We start from the raw sequence: 21663 nt of genomic DNA on the forward strand, positions 1-21663 counted from the left end.
AATTGTATCCTGATACTAATCCTGGGGATTATACAGTCCTCATCACTGTGATACCTGCACACTGATGGCTTTTAACATCTGAATACTGCCTGGTGTCTCCCCAGGATTGCCTTCACCTTCCCTCTGCTCATCCTTCGCTCCTCCTTCCATGTCATAGATGCAGAAATGGTAGCAACCATGTCCTGTTTGGTGTCTGGATCTCCCATGTTGTGTCTTTACTGTCCCATCTTTTCCTGGCAGACCCTAGTTTGTCCTAGGGTCATCTTCTGTCCAGCTCCCACCCTTCACACCGCCCCAAAACGGCTCTTCCAAAGAGGCAGCAAGCTCTTCCTGGCCAGACTTGGTTACCCTTCTGCCTTGGCCTTGCTGTGCTGGGTATCTCTGACAGCACCAGCTGCACTCTTCCCATAAGATCTTGTTTTCCCTTGGCATTCCAAGCTTAGCCACTTGTTTCCTGTCTCTATTGCAGTGTGTCCATTGGGAGGTACTTGTCATCTGCCTCTCTCAGCTTTCCAATGAACCACCCTACCAGCCAGGCTGATGGGTAACGTGTCCATCCTCCATAGCTCAGCCCTACCATGGCACTCTGCTTTCTGCCATCTCCAGCCTTGGCAAATTCTCCTCCATCCTTCTGGAGAGCTGGTACAAAACTGATCTCCCCCATCCACTGCTTTAACTGTGTCACAGAATAGAATCATGGAATGGTTTGGGTTGGAAAGGACCTTAAGATCTCCCAGTTCCAACCCTCTGCATGGGCTGGGATGCCTCACATCCCCCTCTTTGCTCCCTCTTGCTCATATCTAGCACAGGCTACTTGTCCTTACTTAGAGAAGCAATGTCCAGTCCATTCATTCTTGGTGTCTGGAGCCTTACAGCTCTTTTGGCTCAGCCAACAATGTCTGTCCTCTTCACCTCTTCCCAAACAAGTGTCTCCCTTGTTCCTCTGCTCCTCTCCTTGGAAGGAGGCTTCTCCTGTCACCCACAAAGCCATTTTTCACTTGAATTCCTCTATTAGCCATGGTTTTTATTAACAAAAGGCCATAACAAGACTGCCAAGCTCCTTCCCTTCCGTGCTGAGCACCTTTTCTCCACTCCTCCCTTCTGACTGGTTTCTGCTGTTCTGTCTTGGCCAAATACGTACCCAGCCCATGGCTCTGGTTGCCCTATGGATGCAAAGAAAGGTCTGGATGGGGAAGGACACTCACACATCCACAACCTTCCTGCCTGGATGGAGAGAGCTGGAGAGGCAAAAGCCATCAAAGCTTCTGGGTGGCAAACCCAGTGATGCCCTGTCCATCACTTTGGGGTTGAACACCTCATCTGAATGAGGTGGAGAGACAGGGAAAATGCTTGTAGCCAAGGACTGCCAATGGTAGGAGGTTGATGTAGGTTAGGACAGGATCTAAATGGACCACAGAAGCTGCTGTCAGATAACTTCAAGGACGCTTCTTATTCCAGATCTGAACCTCCCACGGTTTTGAAGTCAGAGCAGTTGCTTCAAAGCAGGATTCATGGAGTAATTCCCACCTTTCCAAAAGGAGTTGTCTTCACCACAGCACGGACCCATGGTCTGTGCTTAATAAGGAATATTTGAGTTCCTCTGCTAAAACAATCCGTTGCTTTCTTGTGCTTTTGAGCCAGAATTTGGAAACCTTTACAGGAGTCCTTTCCTTTTTGGAACTGAAGACTTCTGGTAGGCCTCCACTCAGGAAATGACTGAAGTCAAAGCCACATGTGAGCACTTTGCTGAAACCAGCCCTTGAGAAGGACCAAGTTACTTGGAGTTTTTGAAGCCTGGTTTAGGTTCTCTGCTTTCAGACAAATTCCCTGGGGGACCTCAGAGCAGCTTCCAGTATCTGAAGGGGGCCTATAGGGATGCTGGGGAGGGACTCTTCATTAGGGACTGTAGTGACAGGACAAGGGGTGATGGGTTCAAACTGAAATAGAGGAAGTTTAGATTGGATATAAGGAGGAAATTCTTCCCTGTGAGGGTGCTGAGGCACTGGAATGGGTTGCCCAGGGAGGTTGTGAATGCTCCATCCCTGGCAGTGTTCAAGGCCAGGTTGGACAGAGCCTTGGGTGCCGTGGTTTAGAGCGAGGTGTCCCTGCCCATGGGAGGGGGTTGGAACTGGATGATCTTAAGGTCCTTTCCAACCCAAACTATTCTATGATTCCATGATTCTGTGGAAGCTCTTGGCATGACAAAGGGTGGGAAAAACCCAAGGGCTAAGTAGCAGTTTCAAAACGTATTTCTTATCCAGAATGAAGTGAAAAGGAGTAGAAGAAAACGAAATCTCCTATTGAAGAGCGGTTTTGTTGCCCAGAGAAGCTGTGGCTGCCCCATCCCTGGCAGTGCTCAAGGCCAGGTTGGACACAGGGGCTTGGAGCAAGCTGCTCCAGTGGAAGGGGTCCCTGCCTGTGGCAGGGGTTGGAGCTGGAGGAGCCTTAAGGTCCCTTCCAGCCCAACCCATTCTGGGATTGTAAATCATGACTTTTTACATGTTTCTCATGAAAAAGGCCTCTGAAACTCTCTTTCTCAGCCATTTCACACATTGGAGCTGAAAGACAATATCTCCCCCTTCGCTTTGACTTTGTGGCTCTTTAGTTGGTCGAGATATTTATTGTGAAGGCTTCACCTCAGAAGAGCTGTGGGATTTGCAGCCTCCTGAATAAAGCCTCTTTCAGCTGAGTGTTCAGTAGTCATTGGAGCGAGATAGCCGCTTGCATAAGGAGCACAAAGCTGGACCTTGTGTCCGTCTTGCTAATCCCTTTCTCCTCTCCATTGCCAAGTTTTCAGTCTCCCACTTGTCATAAAAATCCATGGACTCGAGGCTCTGGAGCTTTCCAAGCTGATGAAGCAGGAATGAGGGCTTCATTGCTGAAACCTTTTGGTGCTGTCTTCTCCCCATCACAGTTTCAATGCAGTTTTACTTTGCAAGGTTACTGAATCAAGCCATTTCCTGCAGATGACTCCATGAGGGATCTCTTGGGTTTTACTTGGGTTTATTGGCTTCTGGTAGGGTCTTCAGGTGCGTTGCCCATGGCAGGGGGTTGGAACTGGATGATCTTTAAGGTCCTTTCCAACCCAAACCATTCTATGATTCTGTGATTTCTTCCCATTAATGGGTAACATGAAACAAGTTTTCCTCCCCTGGAGGGATATAACACTGAATGAGTGAAGTGAAAAGAGCTCCCTAGCATTAAAAACCCCACACATTTAATAGTAGCTTGTCCTGCCAGAGGCTGGGAACATCCTTCCTGCTCAGCCAGGGGTGTAAATCCTGCACCATTCCTGCATGTGGGCCTGGGCTTAGAATCCCACACTGGGTTGGGATGAAGGGACCTTAAAGCTCCTCCAGCTCCAACCCCTTCCATGGCCAGGGACACCTTCCATAGAGCAGCTTGCTCCAAGCCCCTGTGTCCAGCCTGGCCTTGAGCACTGCCAGGGGTGGGGCAGCCACAGCTTCTCTGGGTAATTCTTGTCCCCAGCCACTCATGCAGGCAGCAGCTCCACCACTGAGTGAGGAGATGCCCAAAGGGACACCCAAGTGATGGGAAGCACCAAATCGCTGCAGGACATGGAATTCGGGGGGGGTCTGTATTGCTCCTTGTACATCTCCAGCACCATCCTTGGGAGGCTGGAGCTCCAGTTGGACACCGTGTGGAAACAGTCCTCAGGAATGATGTGTTGCTCTCCAAACAAAATACTTCTCGTTGCAAAACCTTGATGGAATCCACACATTCCCCTGGAAAGATTTCATTTCAGCTTGGTTTGATTTTCCAAATTAAAACTAAGAAGGAAAAAACCCAAGTAGGAAACCTTGCAGCATTTTGCCACATTTGGGAATATTTGGTTCCCTTCAGCTCTGTAGACCTTAGGTCTCTAACCCTTCGAGCCCAGCTCGTTCTGTATTCAGTGGAGAGAAATAGAGACCTCCCTATAGAGGAGGTTCAGCCTCTCCATGGGTTCCTGTCTTTCCTACCAGGAGAGCTTGAGTTGTGTCCTGCCTGGATGTCCATCATGCTCATGAGGAACAGGAACCCAAGGGGGGTTGTAGATACTTTCTCAGGTAACTCTGATACATAATCAAGATACCCCAGATAAGGAGACCTTTAGGATGATGTTTTATGGGGGTGTTTTCTTGGCATGGGTTAGGATAGTAGGAATAGTTAGGATAGTAGGGGGCCTATAGGGATGCTGGGGATGGACTCTTCATTAGGGACTGCAGTGATAGGACAAGGGGTGATGGGTTCAAACTGAAACAGGGGAAGTTCAGGTTGGAGATAAGGAAGAAGCTCTTCCCTGTGAGGGTGCTGAGGCACTGGAATGGGTTGCCCAGGGAGGTTGTGAATGCTCCATCCCTGGCAGTGTTCAAGGCCAGGTTGGACAGAGCCTTGGGTGCCATGGTTTAATGTGAGGTGTCCCTGCCCATGGCAGGGGGTTGGAACTTGATGATCTTAAGGTCCTTTCCAACCCAAACCATTCTATGATTCTATGAATTCATTGAGAAATGGGACCTGGATGGTGTGTGAAGTGTAGTTCTGGGGTGGGCTGGAGGACAAGCCTCCTTCTACTGAACAGAGGAGTTGCTTGCACTCACAAGAAGGGCAAGAAAGAATGTCCCATGGCAGGCAGCAAAGAAACGGGCAAGAAGACTAAGAACAAGGAAACACAAGGAGAACCCTGGTGGTTGGGGATCACTCAGGTGAGCAGCAGTGAGCCCTTGGGAAGCTCTTTACCCCTGTCTGTAGTGACAGGACAAGGGGTAACGGGTTCAAACTGAAACAGGGGAAGTTTAGATTGGATCTAAGGAAGAAATTCTTTCCTGTGAGGGTGCTGAGGCACTGGAATGGGTTGTCCAGGGAGGTTGTGAATGCTCCATCCCTGGCAGTGTTCAAGGCCAGGTTGGACAGAGCCTTGGGTGCCATGGTTTAGTGTGAGGTGTCCCTGCCCATGGCAGGGGGTTGGAACTGGATGATGTTACGGTCCTTTCCAATTCAAACCATTCTGTGATTCTATGATTCTTTTTGATCCCCATCATTCCTGCTATGGCATCTACAACCTGTATCCTCCACCCAGCAGAAAGGAGCCCCCACACTCAGCAAGGAGCATGTTTTCCATCCTCCTTGGTCTGCCCTCCCTGCATCCAGCCACATTTGCCTTCAGAAGATTCCTCACATTGTTCAGTATGCAATAATCCACCCCAAACCTTCGTAGTCAACCGCTCTTATAAGCACAACCCCACAAAGACTTTGATTTTCCCCTACCTTTGTCCTGGTGGCTGTGGCCATGAGTGTCCTCTCCTTCATTAAAGATGCTTCACCTCCCCCGTGCTTTGATCCTTGCTATATTTTATCACTACAACACTTTGCAGCAAGCAATGCCTGCAGATTAATTAAAGCTCCTGTTCCTCCCGTGTTCCTTTCTTTAAAGCAATGCAAATCATTCTCTGTTGCTTTACATTTGCATGATGTGAAAGGGGAAAGGAAAGCCCTGGTCAATCTGCTTTGTGCCAGCCAGCCTTTTATTCACTCCCTTTCTGAAGTACAAGCCTAATCTTAACCCACTTGCTTTCTCTCAAGGAAAAGCCTCTCGTCATTTATATGTGCCCTCCTCACCAGATCTTTTTGGTACATTGCTTAATACTCAAGCCAGGAAGCACCTTGACATTTACATTTCATCGCTGTTTGTGGGTCTTAACAAATGCTTTTAATAGTTTCTATGTTAGAAACCTCCTTATTTCCAGCAGGCTGACAGGTCGTTGTGCATCCAAACTGACACTCTTCCAGTGCATAACCCCATGTAGCTAAGCACTAAATAAGTGAGGAAATGGAGAAGATTGATCTTGGTGCTCCTCAACCCAACTCCTTGTGCAGAAACTTCCTTCTTCGCCATAAATAATGACACAGCTCTCGAAATCAGTGCAATTTAATATCAGGGCAGGGGGGTTTCCCCCACTCGTTGGAGATTTATCCCATTGGAGGCATGGTTCAGAGCCTTCAGCTTGTTTGTGTGCAGCCAGGAGAAAAGATGCTTTCATGCATGCTGTTTTGTGGGTGATGCTGGGAGTGAGGACAGCGTCCATGAGTGTTATCTTCAGAGGCAGAGCAAAGGCTACAGAGGCAATCCAGGTTCAGACCTTGCTTAAATGTAGAGGCTTTGTCAAGCTGCTTGCATCTCCCTGTTTTTATTGAGTTATGGGGTTTAAGATCCTGATTCTGCCGCAGGGAGAAGCTGCGTTCCAGCTCTGGGAAGCAGATCCACTGAGGAATGGCTTGAAGCTGCCCGAGGGGAGACTGAGCTGAGCTCTTAGGCAGAAGCTCTTCCCTGTGAGGGTGCTGAGGCGCTGGCACAGGGTGCCCAGAGAAGCTGTGGCTGCCCCATCCCTGGCAGTGCTCAAGGCCAGGTTGGACACAGGGGCTTGGAGCAAGCTGCTCCAGTGGAAGGGGTCCCTGCCCGTGGCAGGGGTTGGAGCTGGATGATGTTAAGGTCATTTCCAACCCAAACCGTTCCATGATTCTAAAATAAGCTCCATAAATCCTTCCAGCAGTGGGTACATGCAGCAGAGCGGGCAGCATCCTCAACTGTGTTAAATGGAACGGAGTTGAAGTCATACTCTGGTTCAGTGGCTGAGTTAAACCCAGTTGTCTGTATCGATGCGGAGAGCATTGACTCAGATTGAATCAGCTGCTGTCATACAGGAGGCTGGGAATAACTCTACCATTGAGAAGAACTTGCTGCTGGGGTTCCTGCCCCATATCAAACCCACTGCAACTCAGAGGGGATCAGCTTTGTATTGAAAATGTTGGGTTCAGAAAGGGCAGACTAATTCTGACGTGTATTTAAATGGGAGTTTAGATGTTGAACCTGCAGCTGCCTCACTGCAGAAGGAGATGCTCTTCAAAAGCCTCTCAGCCACCACCAAAGTTCTGTTTCAACCCTCCAGGCCGGGTGGGGATTGGTGTCTACTCTCAGAAATCCCTCAGGATCCCTATAAAAGCAGTCGCAAACCCAAGTTTCATCTGTTGGGGTAGCTGATTCTCCCTGTGTAGGTTAACTGGGCAGATGTGCCTCTTAATAGTACTTGGAATAGAGGTTGAAAAGGGTGGGAAGAGCATCCTTTGCTTGTGACTGATGATCTTGTGGGATGAAGCTGGAAGTGAGCTGTCAGCCTTGAAAGAAGCTGTTCTGGACAAGCTCGATCATCCCCTCTGGTCCATCCTAAAGGTGTTTCTCAGCTGAATTCTCTCTGAGTTGGGTGTCTCTTGCCCCAAACCCCATGAGTTTTGCTTGGCTTCCATGCAAAATCATATCAAGAGATGAACCACCAAGTGAAGGTGAATGCTGCCCTCTGCTCCTGCCCTTGCTGTGGTTCACCCAAAGGGAAGGACACTGGTGGTGGTTAGTTTTCAATGCCTGGTTTTCAAATAGCTGCTACTTATTGTGCCATCTGCTTCCATCCTTGAGGGCCTCCAGACACACACACTGCAGTCCCTGATGCCATGCTAGAAGCTGGTGATGCTCATCCTCTTCTGTTGACCTTATGGTTCCCAAGACCTTGGGATCTACATGGAAAATGTAATGATTTAGCAGTCTGAACTTTTCAGTTGCCTCAACCACAGCCTGGTTTGGGTTGGAAAGGACCTTAAGATCATCTGATCCAACCTGCTGCTATGGGCAGGGACACCTTCAACTAAAACAGGTTGCTCCAAGCCCCGTCCAAGCTGCCCTTGAAGCATAAGGAGACATGGAGAGGAGCTTGGAGAAGTCTACAGAGACCTTTTGGTCCCTGCAGGTCCAGCAGCAGTGAGGAAAGGAGGATGGTAACTGGACCCAGTCTTGATTCCTCCCATTCTCAGTGTCATAGAATCAGAATGGTTTGGGTTGGAAAGGACCTGAAGATGTGTCAGGTACCTGGTGAACATCTGCTAAGGTTTGAGCACCAAAGGGATGGTAAATTCTTCAGTAGGATATTTCCAAGTGAGCATTCCCAAGGTGTAGATAACAGCTCAGCCAAAGGTGCCCTGTGTCAAGCAAAGGAATGAACTTCTTCCCATCCACATTGAAACCCCTTTCTCCCTTATGTGGTCCTCCTGTTGTGTTCCTCCACATTTTTGAGAGGGAGAGACACAAGGGAAGCTCCAAGATCACTGCAAAACACCAGCATTGCATAAAGCTGCTTGCAATGAGCCTGCTTATTTAGGCCAGTGTTATTGAAGCACAATCCCTTTGGAGCATATAAAAATGAATGCCTCAAATCAGGGCTGCAGAGACACGAGGCATTCCAGTTTAAAAGTTCATTAAGCCTGGAGCATGTTCCCTCCCAAGCATTCCGTCTTTCTGAGCTGGTTTAAGTTCCTTCATTAAAAATAAGCCTTTTTCTTTCCCTGAAAGTAGGACACACACATCTCACATGGAGGCTGGCTCATGCTCCAACTGCATTTATTAATAATGCAGGGAAGAATAACGCTTCTCATCCATCACTCCACTGTCCTCACAGAGCTGAATAGATATTGCTAAAATCAGACCGAGGGAATTAGGGGTGGCCATGGGGATGTTGTGGGGCAGGATGGAGGCTTTAAACCCCCATTCCTGCTTCTAGGTCCTCCCTGGAGGAAACGTTGTTCTGCAGGGGGAAAGCGTAGGCATCATCTTTCCCCACATAAGTGCTTTGAGCTGTTCTCTGTAGGTGCCCATTGGCTGTTTAGAGACATCAATAGGTCCCCTAAGGGGGGTATCTTGAGGTGTGAGGGGGTGAATATCCTGTAGAGCCTGAAAAGCTTTCTAAGAACAAATGGTCCCACCAGTTTGAGGCACTCAAGAACACAGTAATGGGGCTGCCTGGGGAATTAAGCTTATTGCAAACTTTGTGGGAGGCTCATGGCTGTATCCATCACAAATAGAATCCCAGCCTGGTTTGGGTTGAAAGGACCTTAAAGCTCCTCCAGCTCCAAACCCTGCCACGGGCAGGGACCCCTTCCACTGGAGCAGCTTGCTCCAAGCCCCTGTGTCCAACCTGGCCTTGAGCACTGCCAGGGATGGGGCAGCCACAGCTTCTCTGGGCACCCTGTGCCAGCGCCTCAGCACCCTCACAGGGAAGAGCTTCTGCCTCATCTCCAACCTGACCTTCCCCTGTTTCAGTCTGAACCCATCACCCCTTGTCCTATCACTGCAGTCCCTGATGAAGAGTCCCTCTCCAGCATCTTTGCAGCCCCCTTCAGACACTGGAAGCTGCTCTGAGGTCTCCATGCAGCTTCTCTTCTCCAGGCTCAACAGCCCCAATGTTCTCAGCCTGGCTCCATACAGGAGCTGCTCCAGCCCCTGCGCATCCTCGTGGCCTCCTCTGGACTTGCTCCAGCAGCTCCATGTCCTTCTGATGCTGAGGACACCAGAACTGCACACAGTTATCTGATATTTATGATACTAGATAGTCATGGCTGGATTGTTACCTCTGAATAGTTGCTTTTGCAAAGGACCAGGAGATATTACTGTTCCTAAAAGCCTCCTTGCTTCACCTTCTGTGTAGCTTTAAGTGATGGATTCTCCAAGGATCCATGATTTAATGCAAGCTCCCGGCCATCTCAGGCCCAAATTGCTGTGATTTTTTGGTAGCTCTGATGTGGAGAAACCACAGAGGAAGGATCCATAGAACACCTAAATAAATGGTCTCGTTAGTCCTGGATATTAAAACCTTTGTGAAATGCAGAGGCAAAAATGAATCAGATCTTGAAGAAAAGCCTGAATGAAAGAGCGGTTCTGTCTCAGTGCTGGGAGTTAATCATAGAATCATAGAATAGTTAGGGTTGGAAAGGACCTTAAGATCAAATCCTTAATCCTCCAGTGTGATGTTTGGGAGTGCAGTGTACCATGGAAAACTAAGGAAGGCGGGTTGGAAATCCTTAATAACTCATAAACCTCTGGGAAAGGGTGCATGCTTGGATCAGAACATGCTCAGTGCTTAAATGGAGGAGAAACTGTGCTTTAAATCTCTCCAAAACCTCCTGTTTTCTCTTCAAGATGAGGAGAAAGCAGCAGAGCATCATCCAGGTCATGCACCCGTGACCATCTCCACACAGCGGATGATTGCCATGCTGTCCAGGAAGACATCACTGCTGGTGTCCTCAATGCTCCTCTATTTCTGTCCCACATTAGGAGAGTGGGCTCATGAGTGGACCAACAGACCTGCAGCAGTGCTTCTTTGCTGTCTCTGTGGTGTCCGACCATTAGGACCCGTGTTGCTGTTGGTATGGGCTGTAGCACCAGCACTGATTCCTCCTTGGCCTCCTCAGTTGTGCCCTACTTCCAGCCCTGTGCACTGCACTGTCATCTTCAGAGAGGGTTGGTTTGGAGTCTGAGCAGACACAGAGCTGTTGGGGGGGGTTGAAACATCATTGCTCTTGCCTTTGGGATGCAGAAAGGTTTACAGGCCCTGACCAAGTCATAGAGTCCCTTCTTTGGGGCTTAGCACTGAACTCCTCAGGGTAGGAATGTGCTTGGGAGAAGGAGTTATGAAGTCTTCATGGAGCCACCTCCTCCTTTAGGCCATGGTGTCTCTCCAAAGAGCTCCTCTTTCTGCTTTAACCTTGGCTGGTTCTGCTGTCAGAAATGGTTCCCTTCCTACAGAATTGCTGTGTTTCCCCTTTCTTGCCCAAAAGTCCTTTGTTTTGACTCCTGAAGTCTCTTGAGTTGGTGGATCCACAACTTCACAGCGAGCTCTGATCACTAAGTGCCTTGTTGAGGATTGATCAACCCTCGCTTGGGTTTTCCTTCGTTGGTAGCTGGGGGTGTGAAATGCACCTTGTGGTACATGGGAAACCTGGAGCTTTTATCCTGATGTCCTGAGCAGCTTGTGGTGAGCAGTGAACTGGAAGAACTGGATGAGGCCTTCAGAAGATGGATGAGCTCCGTTGGGAGGTGGTGGGGTTTCAACCAGGGATGGTTCATTCTTTGGGATGAGCCTGGCACAAGGAGTTGGGGCATATCCATAGTTTCAGAGGGGGGAAGCAAAAAAGAGAAGCAGAAAGAGACCTGGTAAACCCTTCCTGGAAGCATCACCTTTGGGAAGGAGCCTGGTTGTAGGCTTCTGTTGGTGATCTGCCTTCTCCATAGATGTGCACCAAAAGCCTGTGGTGTAATGGCAGTTCTTAGACAAGCATTGGCAGTGTGGATGTAGGATAACACAGCCCAGAGGAGCTGTGGCTGCCCCATCCCTGGCAGTGCTCAAGGCCCGGTTGGACACAGGGGCTTGGAGCAAGCTGCTCCAGTGGAAGGGGTCCCTGCCCATGGCAGGAGGTTGGAATTGGATGAGCTTTAAAGTCCCTTCCAACCCAAACCATGGTTCTATGATTCTATAAGGGTATAGCCAGTGCTGGTTCATTGAATGCTGTTGGTTGTGTCTCAAATCCCACAGGATTTGACTCTTGATGTTCTTCTGGGTTATCTTTCTTGGCTTCATAAATCACTTTCCATAAACTGGGATACATAGTGACCTGCCCAAAGCCACTGCTTCTGCTCACTGACCTTTCCAAAGCTGTGATGGGACAGTCACAGCAACCAGTACCTTGTCCACTGGTGGCATCTACCATGCAAGCATCTCAAAGGGTCTTACTGGGAATAAAATGCCTTGCACACCCAGCTCAACCTGTTTTCCAGCTGGGAAAGGACAAGGACAACCATTACTGGTTCATATGCACAGAGGTGACCAGTGGTAGCTGGGGAGGGCTGGTGGCTTTGCTAGCAGGTGTAGATCTTCATGCAGGTCTCTTAGCTCAGGAAACCAAGTAACTGGTTTGCTGCAAACCATCCCTCCATGGGGATGAGGTGGGAGAAGAGGAGCCATGGTGCGACATTCCTATGGATATTTGTCCTTAAAAGGAGGGAGGGGAAAGGAAGAGAGCAGCACAGTGGTCCAGAGGTGACCTAAGCATGGGCAGTTTGTTCATTGCTGTGTGTGACACCCCTTCTCTGTCTCCATCCAGCTACACTTCTGATGAAGCAAGCCTGGCCACAGACCTCCTCCTCCTGTGCCACAGAGGGCACCTTCCACCTCCCAGTGGACACCGGCACCGAGAACAGAACTTACCAGGCTTCTTCTGCAGCATTCAGTAAATAAACCTTTTCTTCTGGGGTTTTCCTTGGTTGCTTTGTGCCCCTTTCCCTCCCCTCTTGGGGATTACTTTGGGGTGGGGTTATTTGGGATCAGCCTGTTTGAAATGGATGGGACCATTCGTGTCTGTGTGTCCTGCCTGTGTGCTGACACAGCGAGGATGCTGCACATCCTAGGGTTGCTCGCTCTGCACCATGTAACAGATCCATCACCTTCTGCCTGAGATGTCCAGTGGGAGCTGCAGTTCCCTTCTGGGATGGGGTTATTTGGGATCAGCCTGTTTGAAATGAATGGGACCATTCGTGTCTGTGTCCTTCCTGTGTGCTGACACAGTGAGGATGCTGCACATCCTGGGGTTGCTCGCTCTGCACCATGTAACAGATCCATCACCTTCTGCCTGAGATGTCCAGTGGGAGCTGCAGTTCCCTTCTGGGATGGGGTTATTTGGGATCAGCCTGTTTGAAATGAATGGGACCATTCGTGTCTGTGTCCTTCCTGTGTGCTGACACAGTGAGGATGCTGCACATCCTAGGGTTGCTCGCTCTGCACCATGTAACAGATCCATCACCTTCTGCCTGAGATGTCCAGTGGGAGCTGCAGTTCCCTTCTGGGATGGGGTTATTTGGGATCAGCCTGTTTGAAAAGGATGGGACCATTGTCTGTGTGTCCTGCCTGTGTGCTGACACAGTGAGGATGCTGCACATCCTAGGGTTGCTCACTCTGCACCATGTAACAGATCCATCACCTTCTGCCTGAGATGTCCAGTGGGAGCTGCAGTTCCCTTCTGGGATGGGGTTATTTGGGATCAGCCTGTTTGAAATGGATGGGACCATTCGTGTCTGTGTGTCCTGCCTGTGTGCTGACACAGTGAGGATGCTGCACATCCTAGTGTTGCTCGCTCTGCACCATGTAACAGATCCATCACCTTCTGCCTGAGACATCCAGTGGGAGCTGCAGTTCCCTTCTGGGGTGAAATGTTGTGTTTTTTCCACTCAAAACAAGGTAGCATCCTTTATTCATGTGTTCAAACCATGAAGGAGCATGAAGAGGAGAGCACCGACCCTCCCAGTGCTCCTTCAGAGGAACAAGTCAAATGAAGAAGGGTGAAGCCCTCTTTCAGCCAAGTGTTTGGTCCCAAGGACCAACCTGGGCTTGATTTCAGGTGTATACTGCAGTGATGATGCTCTGTGGTTGAGCAGAACGGTATATGTAATAAAAACAAAGGGAGATTATTTCCTATTCCCTTAGAACAGAGAATTCCAAACTCCAGGCTGATTTTCAAGGAATCCAGGATGAAATTCCCACCTTTTAACTCAAACTGGCTGCGCAGAGGCAGGGGGAGGAGATGCTGCTTATGGATCGTGGTTAAACAGGCTTTTCCAGCTGAAGCCTTGGAATCTCATCCCCTAAGAGGCCCAACAGTGCCTCCAGGAAGGGTGATAAGCTCCCAGATAAGGCCCCTGGTGCTTCCCCTGCTGTGTGGGGTGTCCCCTGGCCCCTGCCCAACTGCTCTTGCCTGCTCTTGCCCTCATGTTGCCTGTTAAAGCTGGGGCATGGGGCGTGCTGCAAGCATGAGGTGGGACCGCTCCTAGGTTCTAAGGGGCTGGAGCAGCTCCTGTATGGAGCCAGGCTGAGAACATTGGGGCTGTTGAGCCTGGAGAAGAGAAGCTGCGTGGAGATCTCAGAGCAGCTTCCAGTGTCTGAAGGGGGCCTATAGGGATGCTGGGGATGGACTCTTCATCAGGGACTGCAGTGATAGGACAAGGGGTGATGGGTTCACACTGAAACAGGGGAAGGTCAGGTTGGAGATAAGTTTAGATGTTAGCACCCTGGGAGCATGCTGAGATGGAGCCAAAGGACAGATCCAGTTTGGGACGCCCAACCTGAAATGCTTCTGATTATTCAGAGCCTGTGCTTAAGGCAGCATCTTCCAGCAGAGATCTGGCAAAGGCACCACAGCGATGGGTGAAGCCTCTCTGAAATCTCAGGGCTTTATGTCTTCAAGTTGATTTCCCAATTCAATGTGCCCAAGCCAGTTCTCTGGCAATGAGACCAGCCTGCGTGGGGCTGCCCAGTGACCACACACTGGTGGCCACAGGCAGATTTTGCCCCCAAACCCATTTCTACCATGGCATCTCTTGCCTTCTCTGATTTGGAAGGAGGAATCTCCCCTGCAGCAGCCTGGAGGTGCAGTGGGGAGGAGAAAGCACATGCATGGGTTAAATTAAAAGGGAATTTTGCCAAATAGTATCTAGATTTCTATTAATTCCAAGCTGAAAGTTTCCACACACTTAAAACGTGGTCAGATCCCATCTGATATGACGTTAAATGTCATGCAAAGCTCCTGCACCATGTGAGGGGCGATGTCCCTAACCCAATGAATGGTAGGGACGTCCCTTTTCAAAGAGAATCATGGAATTCCATTCATAGAATGGTTTGGGTTGGAAGGGACTTTTAAAGCTCATTTAGCCCAACCCTAGATCCCCCTGCAGTGATCAGGGATATCTTCAAGTAGGTCACGTTGCTCCAAGCTCCATCCAACCTGACCTTGAATGCTCACAGGAAAACATGGCAGATTCCATCTTCCATGGGCTGTTACGCTTAATACCCTTTTTAATAGCAGAGATAAATTGTCCATGATTCAGCAATTGGGAAACCACATCAAGGTTTAACATTCAGGTGGTGAAACCACACAGCCTTGAGCTGGGCCTCGATGAAGTGTGATGCTGAGAGCTGGCATCCGACGTCTTTGCTTAAAGAAAGGAGGTCAGAAGAGAAGAAAATGGGTAAAGTTGAACAGGAGCTTGGTGGCTCTGTAGGTGACGTTGTTGGCTTCCTGGAGGAGCTCATGATGTCCCTATGGTGAGTACAGCCATTCAGAACCTGCAGTTCCATCTCTCCTTTAAAGATACTTGCTCTCACAGTATCACAGTATCACAGTATGTTAGAGATTGGAAGGGACCTCAAAAGCTCATCCAGTCCAATCCCCCTGCAGAGCAGGAACACCTAGATAAGGTTACACAGGAACGTGTCCAGGCGGGTTTTGAATGGCTCCAGAGAAGGAGACTCCACAACCTCCCTGGGCAGCCTGGTCCAGTGTTCTGTCACCTCACTGAGAAGAAGTTTAAGTGGCACCTCTTGTGTTCCAGTTTGTACCCATTGCCCCTTGTCCTATCATTGTTTGCCACTGAGAAGAGCCTGGCTCCATCCTCGGGACACTCCCCCTTTATATATTTATATACACTAATAAGGTCACCCCTCAGTCTCCTCTTCTCCAAACTATAGAGACCCAGCTCCCTCAGTCTCTCCTCATAAGGGAGATGCTCCACTCCCTTCATCATCTCAGTTGCCCTGCGCTGGACTCTCTCCAGCAGGTCCCTGTCCTTCTTGAACTGAGGGGCCCAGAACTGGACACAATATTCCAGATGGGGTCTCACCAGGGCAGAGTAGAGGGGAAGGAGGACCTCTCTCGACCTACTAACCACCCCCCTTCTAATACACCCCAGGATGCCATTGGCCTTCTTGGCCACAAGGGCACAGTGTCGGCTCATGGTCACCCTGTCGTCCACTAGGACCCCCAGGTCCCTCTCCCCTACACTGCTCTCTAACAGGTCGTTCCCCAACCTATACTGGAACCTGGGGTTGTTCCTGCCCAGATGCAGGACTCTACACTTTCCCTTGTTATATTTCATCAAGTTACTCCCCGCCCAACCCTCCAGCCTGTCCAGGTCCCTCTGGATGGCAGCACAGCCTTCTGGCGTGTCGGCCACCCCTCCCAGCTTAGTGTCATCAGCAAACTTGCTGATAGTACACTCAATCCCCTCATCTAAATCATTGTTCTCCTGCTAATGTGAGTCAGAATAAGAGGTCACAGCTCTTCTGCTGTTTAATTAACACATTGGATCCAACGTGCAGCAAGCAGGAGGCGGTGAGATGCTGTTTGGGAGTTCCTAGAAAGCTTGTTTTCTTCACGCCCTTGCAGTGCTGGGCGGATAATGTGGGCTATTAGCAGCCTTGCAGTCTTTGCCTTCATTAATTGATGCTCTGAATAGTGCTTGAGTAAATTACTTCATTATGTTTGAGTGCTTGGGTATCTTACTGCTGGGCTGAGCCTCGGCTTCTCCTCTCCATCCTACACAGTCTTTGGAGCCTGTTTGCTCTAAGGTTGGTTTCTCCCAGTCCCATTTCCCAGCAGCCATCCCATTGTACATGGTTTTCCCTGCTTGTGGGAGCAGATTTCTTACCATTCCTATTTTACTTGTTCATTATTAAGCTGTGAGCAGCACCTTGATGCCTTCATGGCACACTTGGTGCAGCCTGGGGCATCCCATGGCAGCAGCTCAGCTTTTAGTCTACCTTAAAAGAAAGCCCCTTAAAGCACAACTTCAGGTATTCCTGAGGATTAGATTAGGAGTAGACTGGGGAAACCACTACTTTATGGTCTAGACAAGTGCTGTGTGTGGTGGGTGGGAAACTACTGCCCAAAGGTGGTGGTGAACCCTTGACACCCCATGTTCCTTTTCCAACTGGGGACCTGTCACTGGTGGGGTAGATACTGGGCCCAGCACTGCTTGATGTCTTCATAAGTGATCTGGGTGATGGGATCAAGAGCTCCCTGATGAAGTTTGCTGATGGCACCAAACTGAATGGGGAAGGGGACACTTGAGAAGGTGAAGCCACCCAGCAGGATGAGCTGGACAGGCTGGGAAGAACCTGATGGAGCTCAACAGGACAAGTGTCAGGTTTTGCCCCCTGGGCAAACCCAATCCTGGAGCAGCACAGGCTGGGATGTGCCTGACTGGAGCAGCTCTGGGAAAGGGACCAGGAGGAACCAGCTCCATAGGAGTGAACAGTGAGCAAAGAAACCCACCAGGGTGCTGGGGAACATCAACAAGGGCATCACCACAGGGATAAAGGTGTCACTCTCCCACTGTGCTCAGTGCTGGTCAGGCTGCCCATGGAATACTGTGATGAGTTTTGGTCCTGTTGCCTGTGCCTGCCACCCCCCTGTCCTCCCAAGCCTCTCTGCTCCTCCTGGCTTGGCAGCAACCTGCTGTGCCTGTTGATGGAGCAGAGAAATGGCTTTTCTTAATGGCAGTAAAGCAGATTTGCTGCTTCTGTTGCTAATGCAAATAGCCTGAGGGGAGCAGGAGAGATGCTTGAGCATCACCTGGGGTTGCTTCTCCAGACTGGAGAGTGAGCTGATGGCCACAGTCCTCCTTTGCAGGAGAGGAAATTGCTCAAAACTATCCAACTTCATGGAATACTTAAAGGTATCCATTGTTTTCACCTAAATATTAACCATAGAATCATGGAATGGTTTGGGTTGAAGGGACCTTAAAGCTCCTCCAGCCCCAACCCCTGCCACAGGCAGGGACCCCTTCCACTGGAGCAGCTTGCAAGCCCCTGTGTCCAACCTGGCCTTGAGCACTGCCAGGGATGGGGCAGCCACAGCTTCTCTGGGCACCCTGTGCCAGCGCCTCAGCACCCTCACAGGGAAGAGCTTCTGCCTAAGAGCTCAGCTCAGTCTCCCCTCGGGCAGGTTCAAGCCATTCCCCTTGGCCTGGCCCTACAGGCCCATTGTCCCAAGCCCCTCTCCAGCTTTCCTGCAGCCCCTTTAGGCACTGGAGCTGCTCTAAGGTCTCCCCTTCAGGAGCCTTCTCTTCTCCAGGCTGCCCCAGCCCAGCTCTCTCAGCCTGGCTCCAGAGCAGAGCTGCTCCAGCCCTCACAGCAGCTCCATGGCCTCCTCTGGCCTCGCTCCAATAGCTCCACATCCCTCTTGTGCTGGGGGACCCAGAGCTGAATGCACTGGTTTGGACCACTGGTTTTGGGAAGAGCCACTGCTGGGCTGGGTAGAGGATGCAGGGCTGGCTGCTGTGATTGATCAGCCAGGGGCTGGATGCTGGACTCAGGTCTCAGCTTGGTGGGTTTCATGGCACATCAGGAGATGCTCATCCAGCTCGGTGTCTCCTCCATGCTGAGTGATGCCCAGCAAGCATCCAGTGCATCATGACCAGCAGCTTGGGTTGCTCGTGCTCTCCATGGGCCAGCTCTGCAGCTGTAAATCCTCTCCCTCACTTGGACTCCTCTTCTCTTTGGCAGGGTACACTGCGGGGACTCCCTACAAGGTCCCACCGACCCAGAGTAACAACGCACCTCCTCCCTACTCGCCGTCTCCCAACCCGTACCAAACCGCTATGTACCCCATCAGAAGTGCCTATCCACAGCAGAACCTGTACACCCAGGTAGGAGCCTCCTCACCCACCACCTCTCTCCACAGCATGCAAACACAGCCTGAGGTTCCTACAGGCTGTTCAGGGCTGAGCACCCACGTCCTGGTAGGATGGAAGTGCTCATGGTGGGGTTTGGTGGGTCTGTGGGATGCTGGGGGTCTCTCTCTTGACTCCTCAGTTGGATCCTCCCAATGAGACATGGTCTTACATGGTCGTTGGTATGTAGTGGAGTCAACACAGTGTCTTGATGAGGTTGGGGATCAGGTCCCTTCCTCCAAAATCCCATGCTGGGGCCCCATGGCTCCAGCATAGTCCCTGCACACACCTCTCCCCACCTTCCCCAGTGCTCAGTGTTGCTCTTCCCAAAGGCCACAAATGAGTCTGGGGTACCCCAAGCTCCATTTGCTGGTTGGCTGTTGGCATCTCATTGACTTGCATCACCCTCCTGCCAGCTCCCTTGGAAAACCTTTGTGTCTCCTTCACCAGCACAAGCTACTTCAGGCATGACCCAGATTTGTGTCCTCACAGAGCAGCACCTGGATGGTTTTCCAGTGCCATCTTCTCTGCTCCTGCATTGCCACCACCTCCAGCTATGTGCTGGGGCCAAGATCCTCCACAGGGATGTCGTTTAGAGCAGATGTCCTCTGAAAATCACCTCTGTGCCCCTTCCCACTGAAGATCACAAGCTCCTCAGGGGTATCTGGCCCTACAGCCTCCATGGCTTTTCCCCCAGCAACCTGACTTTCCAGGTCAGGATGGTGTTCCACTCCCTCCCCATTGCCTCTCTGCATTCCAGAGAGCACCCCACATGTCCTCAGGTTCACTTTCATTCTTCCTTATCCATGTCTCCAGGCAGAAGGAGCTGGCTCATGGGAAGGACCAGCCCTTTGGCACTGCTCAAATGGTGTTCTGTGGGCAGCTCTTTGTACCAGCAGCTACACATGACACCAGCTTGTCTTCATTATAGAATCTTCACAGACTGCTTTGGGTTGAAGGGACCTCAAAGCTCCTCCAGCTCCAACCCCTGCCATGGGCAGGGACCCCTTCCACTGGAGCAGCTTGCTCCAAGCCCCTGTGTCCAACCTGGCCTTGAACACTGCCAGGGATGGGGCAGCCACAGCTTCTCTGGGCACCCTGTGCCAGCGCCTCAGCACCCTCACAGGGAAGAGCTTCTGCCTAAGAGCTCAGCTCAGTCTCCCCTCGGGCAGGTTCAAGCCATTCCCCTTGGCCTGTCCCTACAGGCCCTTGTCCCAAGCCCCTCTCCAGCTTTCCTGCAGCCCCTTTAGGCACTGGAGCTGCTCTCAGGTCTCCCCTTCAGGAGCCTTCTCTTCTCCAGGCTGCCCCAGCCCAGCTCTCTCAGCCTGGCTCCAGAGCAGAGCTGCTCCAGCCCTCGCAGCAGCTCCTCACCCAGCACCCCAAGTCCTTCTCCTCAGGCAGCTCCATCCGGTCTCCCCCAGCCTGGGTTTGTGCTGGGGATTGCCCCAACCCAAATGAAGAGCCTTGTGTTGAAGGCTGCTTGTGCAGCAGATCTAGAGGAGCTAAATGCTTGCAGTCTCAGGGTGAAGGACTGTCACAGTGGGGTCACTTTGGGCTCACGATACAGGCTGCATTTGGGAGTATCCTGTGTCCCATCTCTGCAGGGGGTAAATGTGGGACTGTGATGCTGCATCACTGCTCACCCCATAGCAGGACCTACAGTATCTCCCTGCCCAGCTGACACCCCCTGCACACAGAGCTGGTCTTTACCTCTACATAAAATACTGGCCTTCAAATCCACTGCTTTGCCTTGTGCTGTCAATCCAATGACAAAGACAATGGTGGTTTTTATCCCTTCTCCAACAGGGAGCTTATTATACCCAGCCAGTGTACGCGGCACAGCCTCACGTTATCCATCACACCACCGTGGTTCAGCCCAACAGCATCCCATCGGCCATCTACCCGGCCCCGGTCGCTGCGCCCAGGACCAACGGTGTGGCCATGGGCATGGTCGCTGGGACCACCATGGCAATGTCAGCAGGTAAGAAGGCAAATCTCCCCTTGGTCTGAGCCACAGTTTCATCTCTTGTTTGGGCTGTATCCAAACAACCTGTGCCAGAGATGTATCCTGGATGAAGAACTCTCTGTGCCGCCTGCAGGGTGTATCTGGATGTGGCTCCTGAAGCACTCTGAACACAGTGAATTGCTGGTTTTGCTTGCTGCCACCTCTCCTTTGCAGGCAAAAATGCTCCTGATACTGATGTAACCCAGCTTTTAGGTTAGCAGAGAGACCTTGTGTTTGGTTCTATAGAGACATGAACTCTTGCATCCTTAAATACATTATCCTTCCTCCATCTGGTCCATAATCAGAGGTATAACCAGGTTTGTCCATCTTCAGTATTTCTATCATCAGGTTCCTTTTTTAGGACACTTAAATGGTCTTACTTTCATTTGATAAAGTGAACATTAACCTTGGTTTCTGCATCCCAAATCCTTTGGAGTTTATGTGCAGGGTTGCTTTTATTGACAGCACATTAAGTACGGATATGGGCTGGGTTTAGTTTTCCCAAAGCCTGTATTTTTCTCATTAACAATTCCTAGGATTGTGTATTGAATTATGCCAAGAAACACCTCATTCATCCTTCTGCATCTGCATGAGCTGTGAGACAGGGCTCTGTTATGGGCCACAGCACTTGTTGCAAGCAGAGATACTGCAGCCTGGGCTTGACAAGGACCTCTCAGAGATTTACTGCTGCTTATACTGAGAGTGGGGAGATGCACGTGGGATGCTTTACATTCTCTGTAGTAGCATTTGCAGTAGCCAGGAACTGAGAAGCTGTTTCTAGCACCCTGTTACTCCCAGAGCAGAGTAGTTTAGGGCTGTACCCTCCCTCCCCACATCTGCTGAAGGCACTGTGCAAATTCCCACCTAAAATCCCTCTGTGCATCAGCTGAAGACTGAAAGAAAAGAGGATGCATGGGGTAGCTCCCCTGCTTTGCGGCTAGAGCAGATCGTTCCTGCTGCATCCCAAGGCTCTCAGCTCTGGGGGTTTAAATGAACCAAAAGAGCTCCCCTTCCCTTGGGAGATGAATGGCAAAGCTCGTATTTATTTTCCCTGGAAGTTCTTGGCTTTTTCTCATCTCCTTTTACAATCCTCATCCCATGCAGTTTGGTCCTTAGATGTTTGAGATCACTGCAGTGATTTGCTGTTGCAGCTGAGCCCAGTGCCTTTAGCAGGTGGAAGATACCAGCAGATTTCTGGCTACTTCTAGTCTTCAGGGACAAGGGAAATTAGAAAAAGATGAGTTGAGGCCAAAAACAGCACGGAAAATATGCTGGAGCTTCA

General features: G+C 50.5%; 1 protein-coding gene across 6 annotated transcripts in view; it reads left to right on the forward strand.

Moving 5' to 3' along the window:
* FAM168A (family with sequence similarity 168 member A) overlaps window positions 1-21663 on the forward strand; it is a 174643-nt gene that overhangs the window by 150388 nt on the left and 2592 nt on the right. For 4 of the 6 annotated variants that reach the window (XM_061351428.1, XM_061351430.1, XM_061351432.1 and 1 more), the window contains 3 exons: window positions 11980-12105; window positions 18210-18352; window positions 20183-20357. In XM_061351428.1, the coding sequence (XP_061207412.1) occupies window positions 11980-12105; window positions 18210-18352; window positions 20183-20357 (444 nt within the window). The remainder of the gene's footprint in view (window positions 1-11979; window positions 12106-18209; window positions 18353-20182; window positions 20358-21663) is intronic. The other 2 variants (XM_061351431.1, XM_061351433.1) reach the window with 1 other exon arrangement.

The sequence above is a fragment of the Neopsephotus bourkii genome, unplaced genomic scaffold (assembly GCF_033783945.1).
Source record: "Neopsephotus bourkii isolate Nb327-2 ecotype Australia unplaced genomic scaffold, CSIRO-AGI_Nbou_v1 NB_580, whole genome shotgun sequence".
NCBI classification, from domain to species: Eukaryota; Metazoa; Chordata; class Aves; order Psittaciformes; family Psittacidae; genus Neopsephotus; species Neopsephotus bourkii.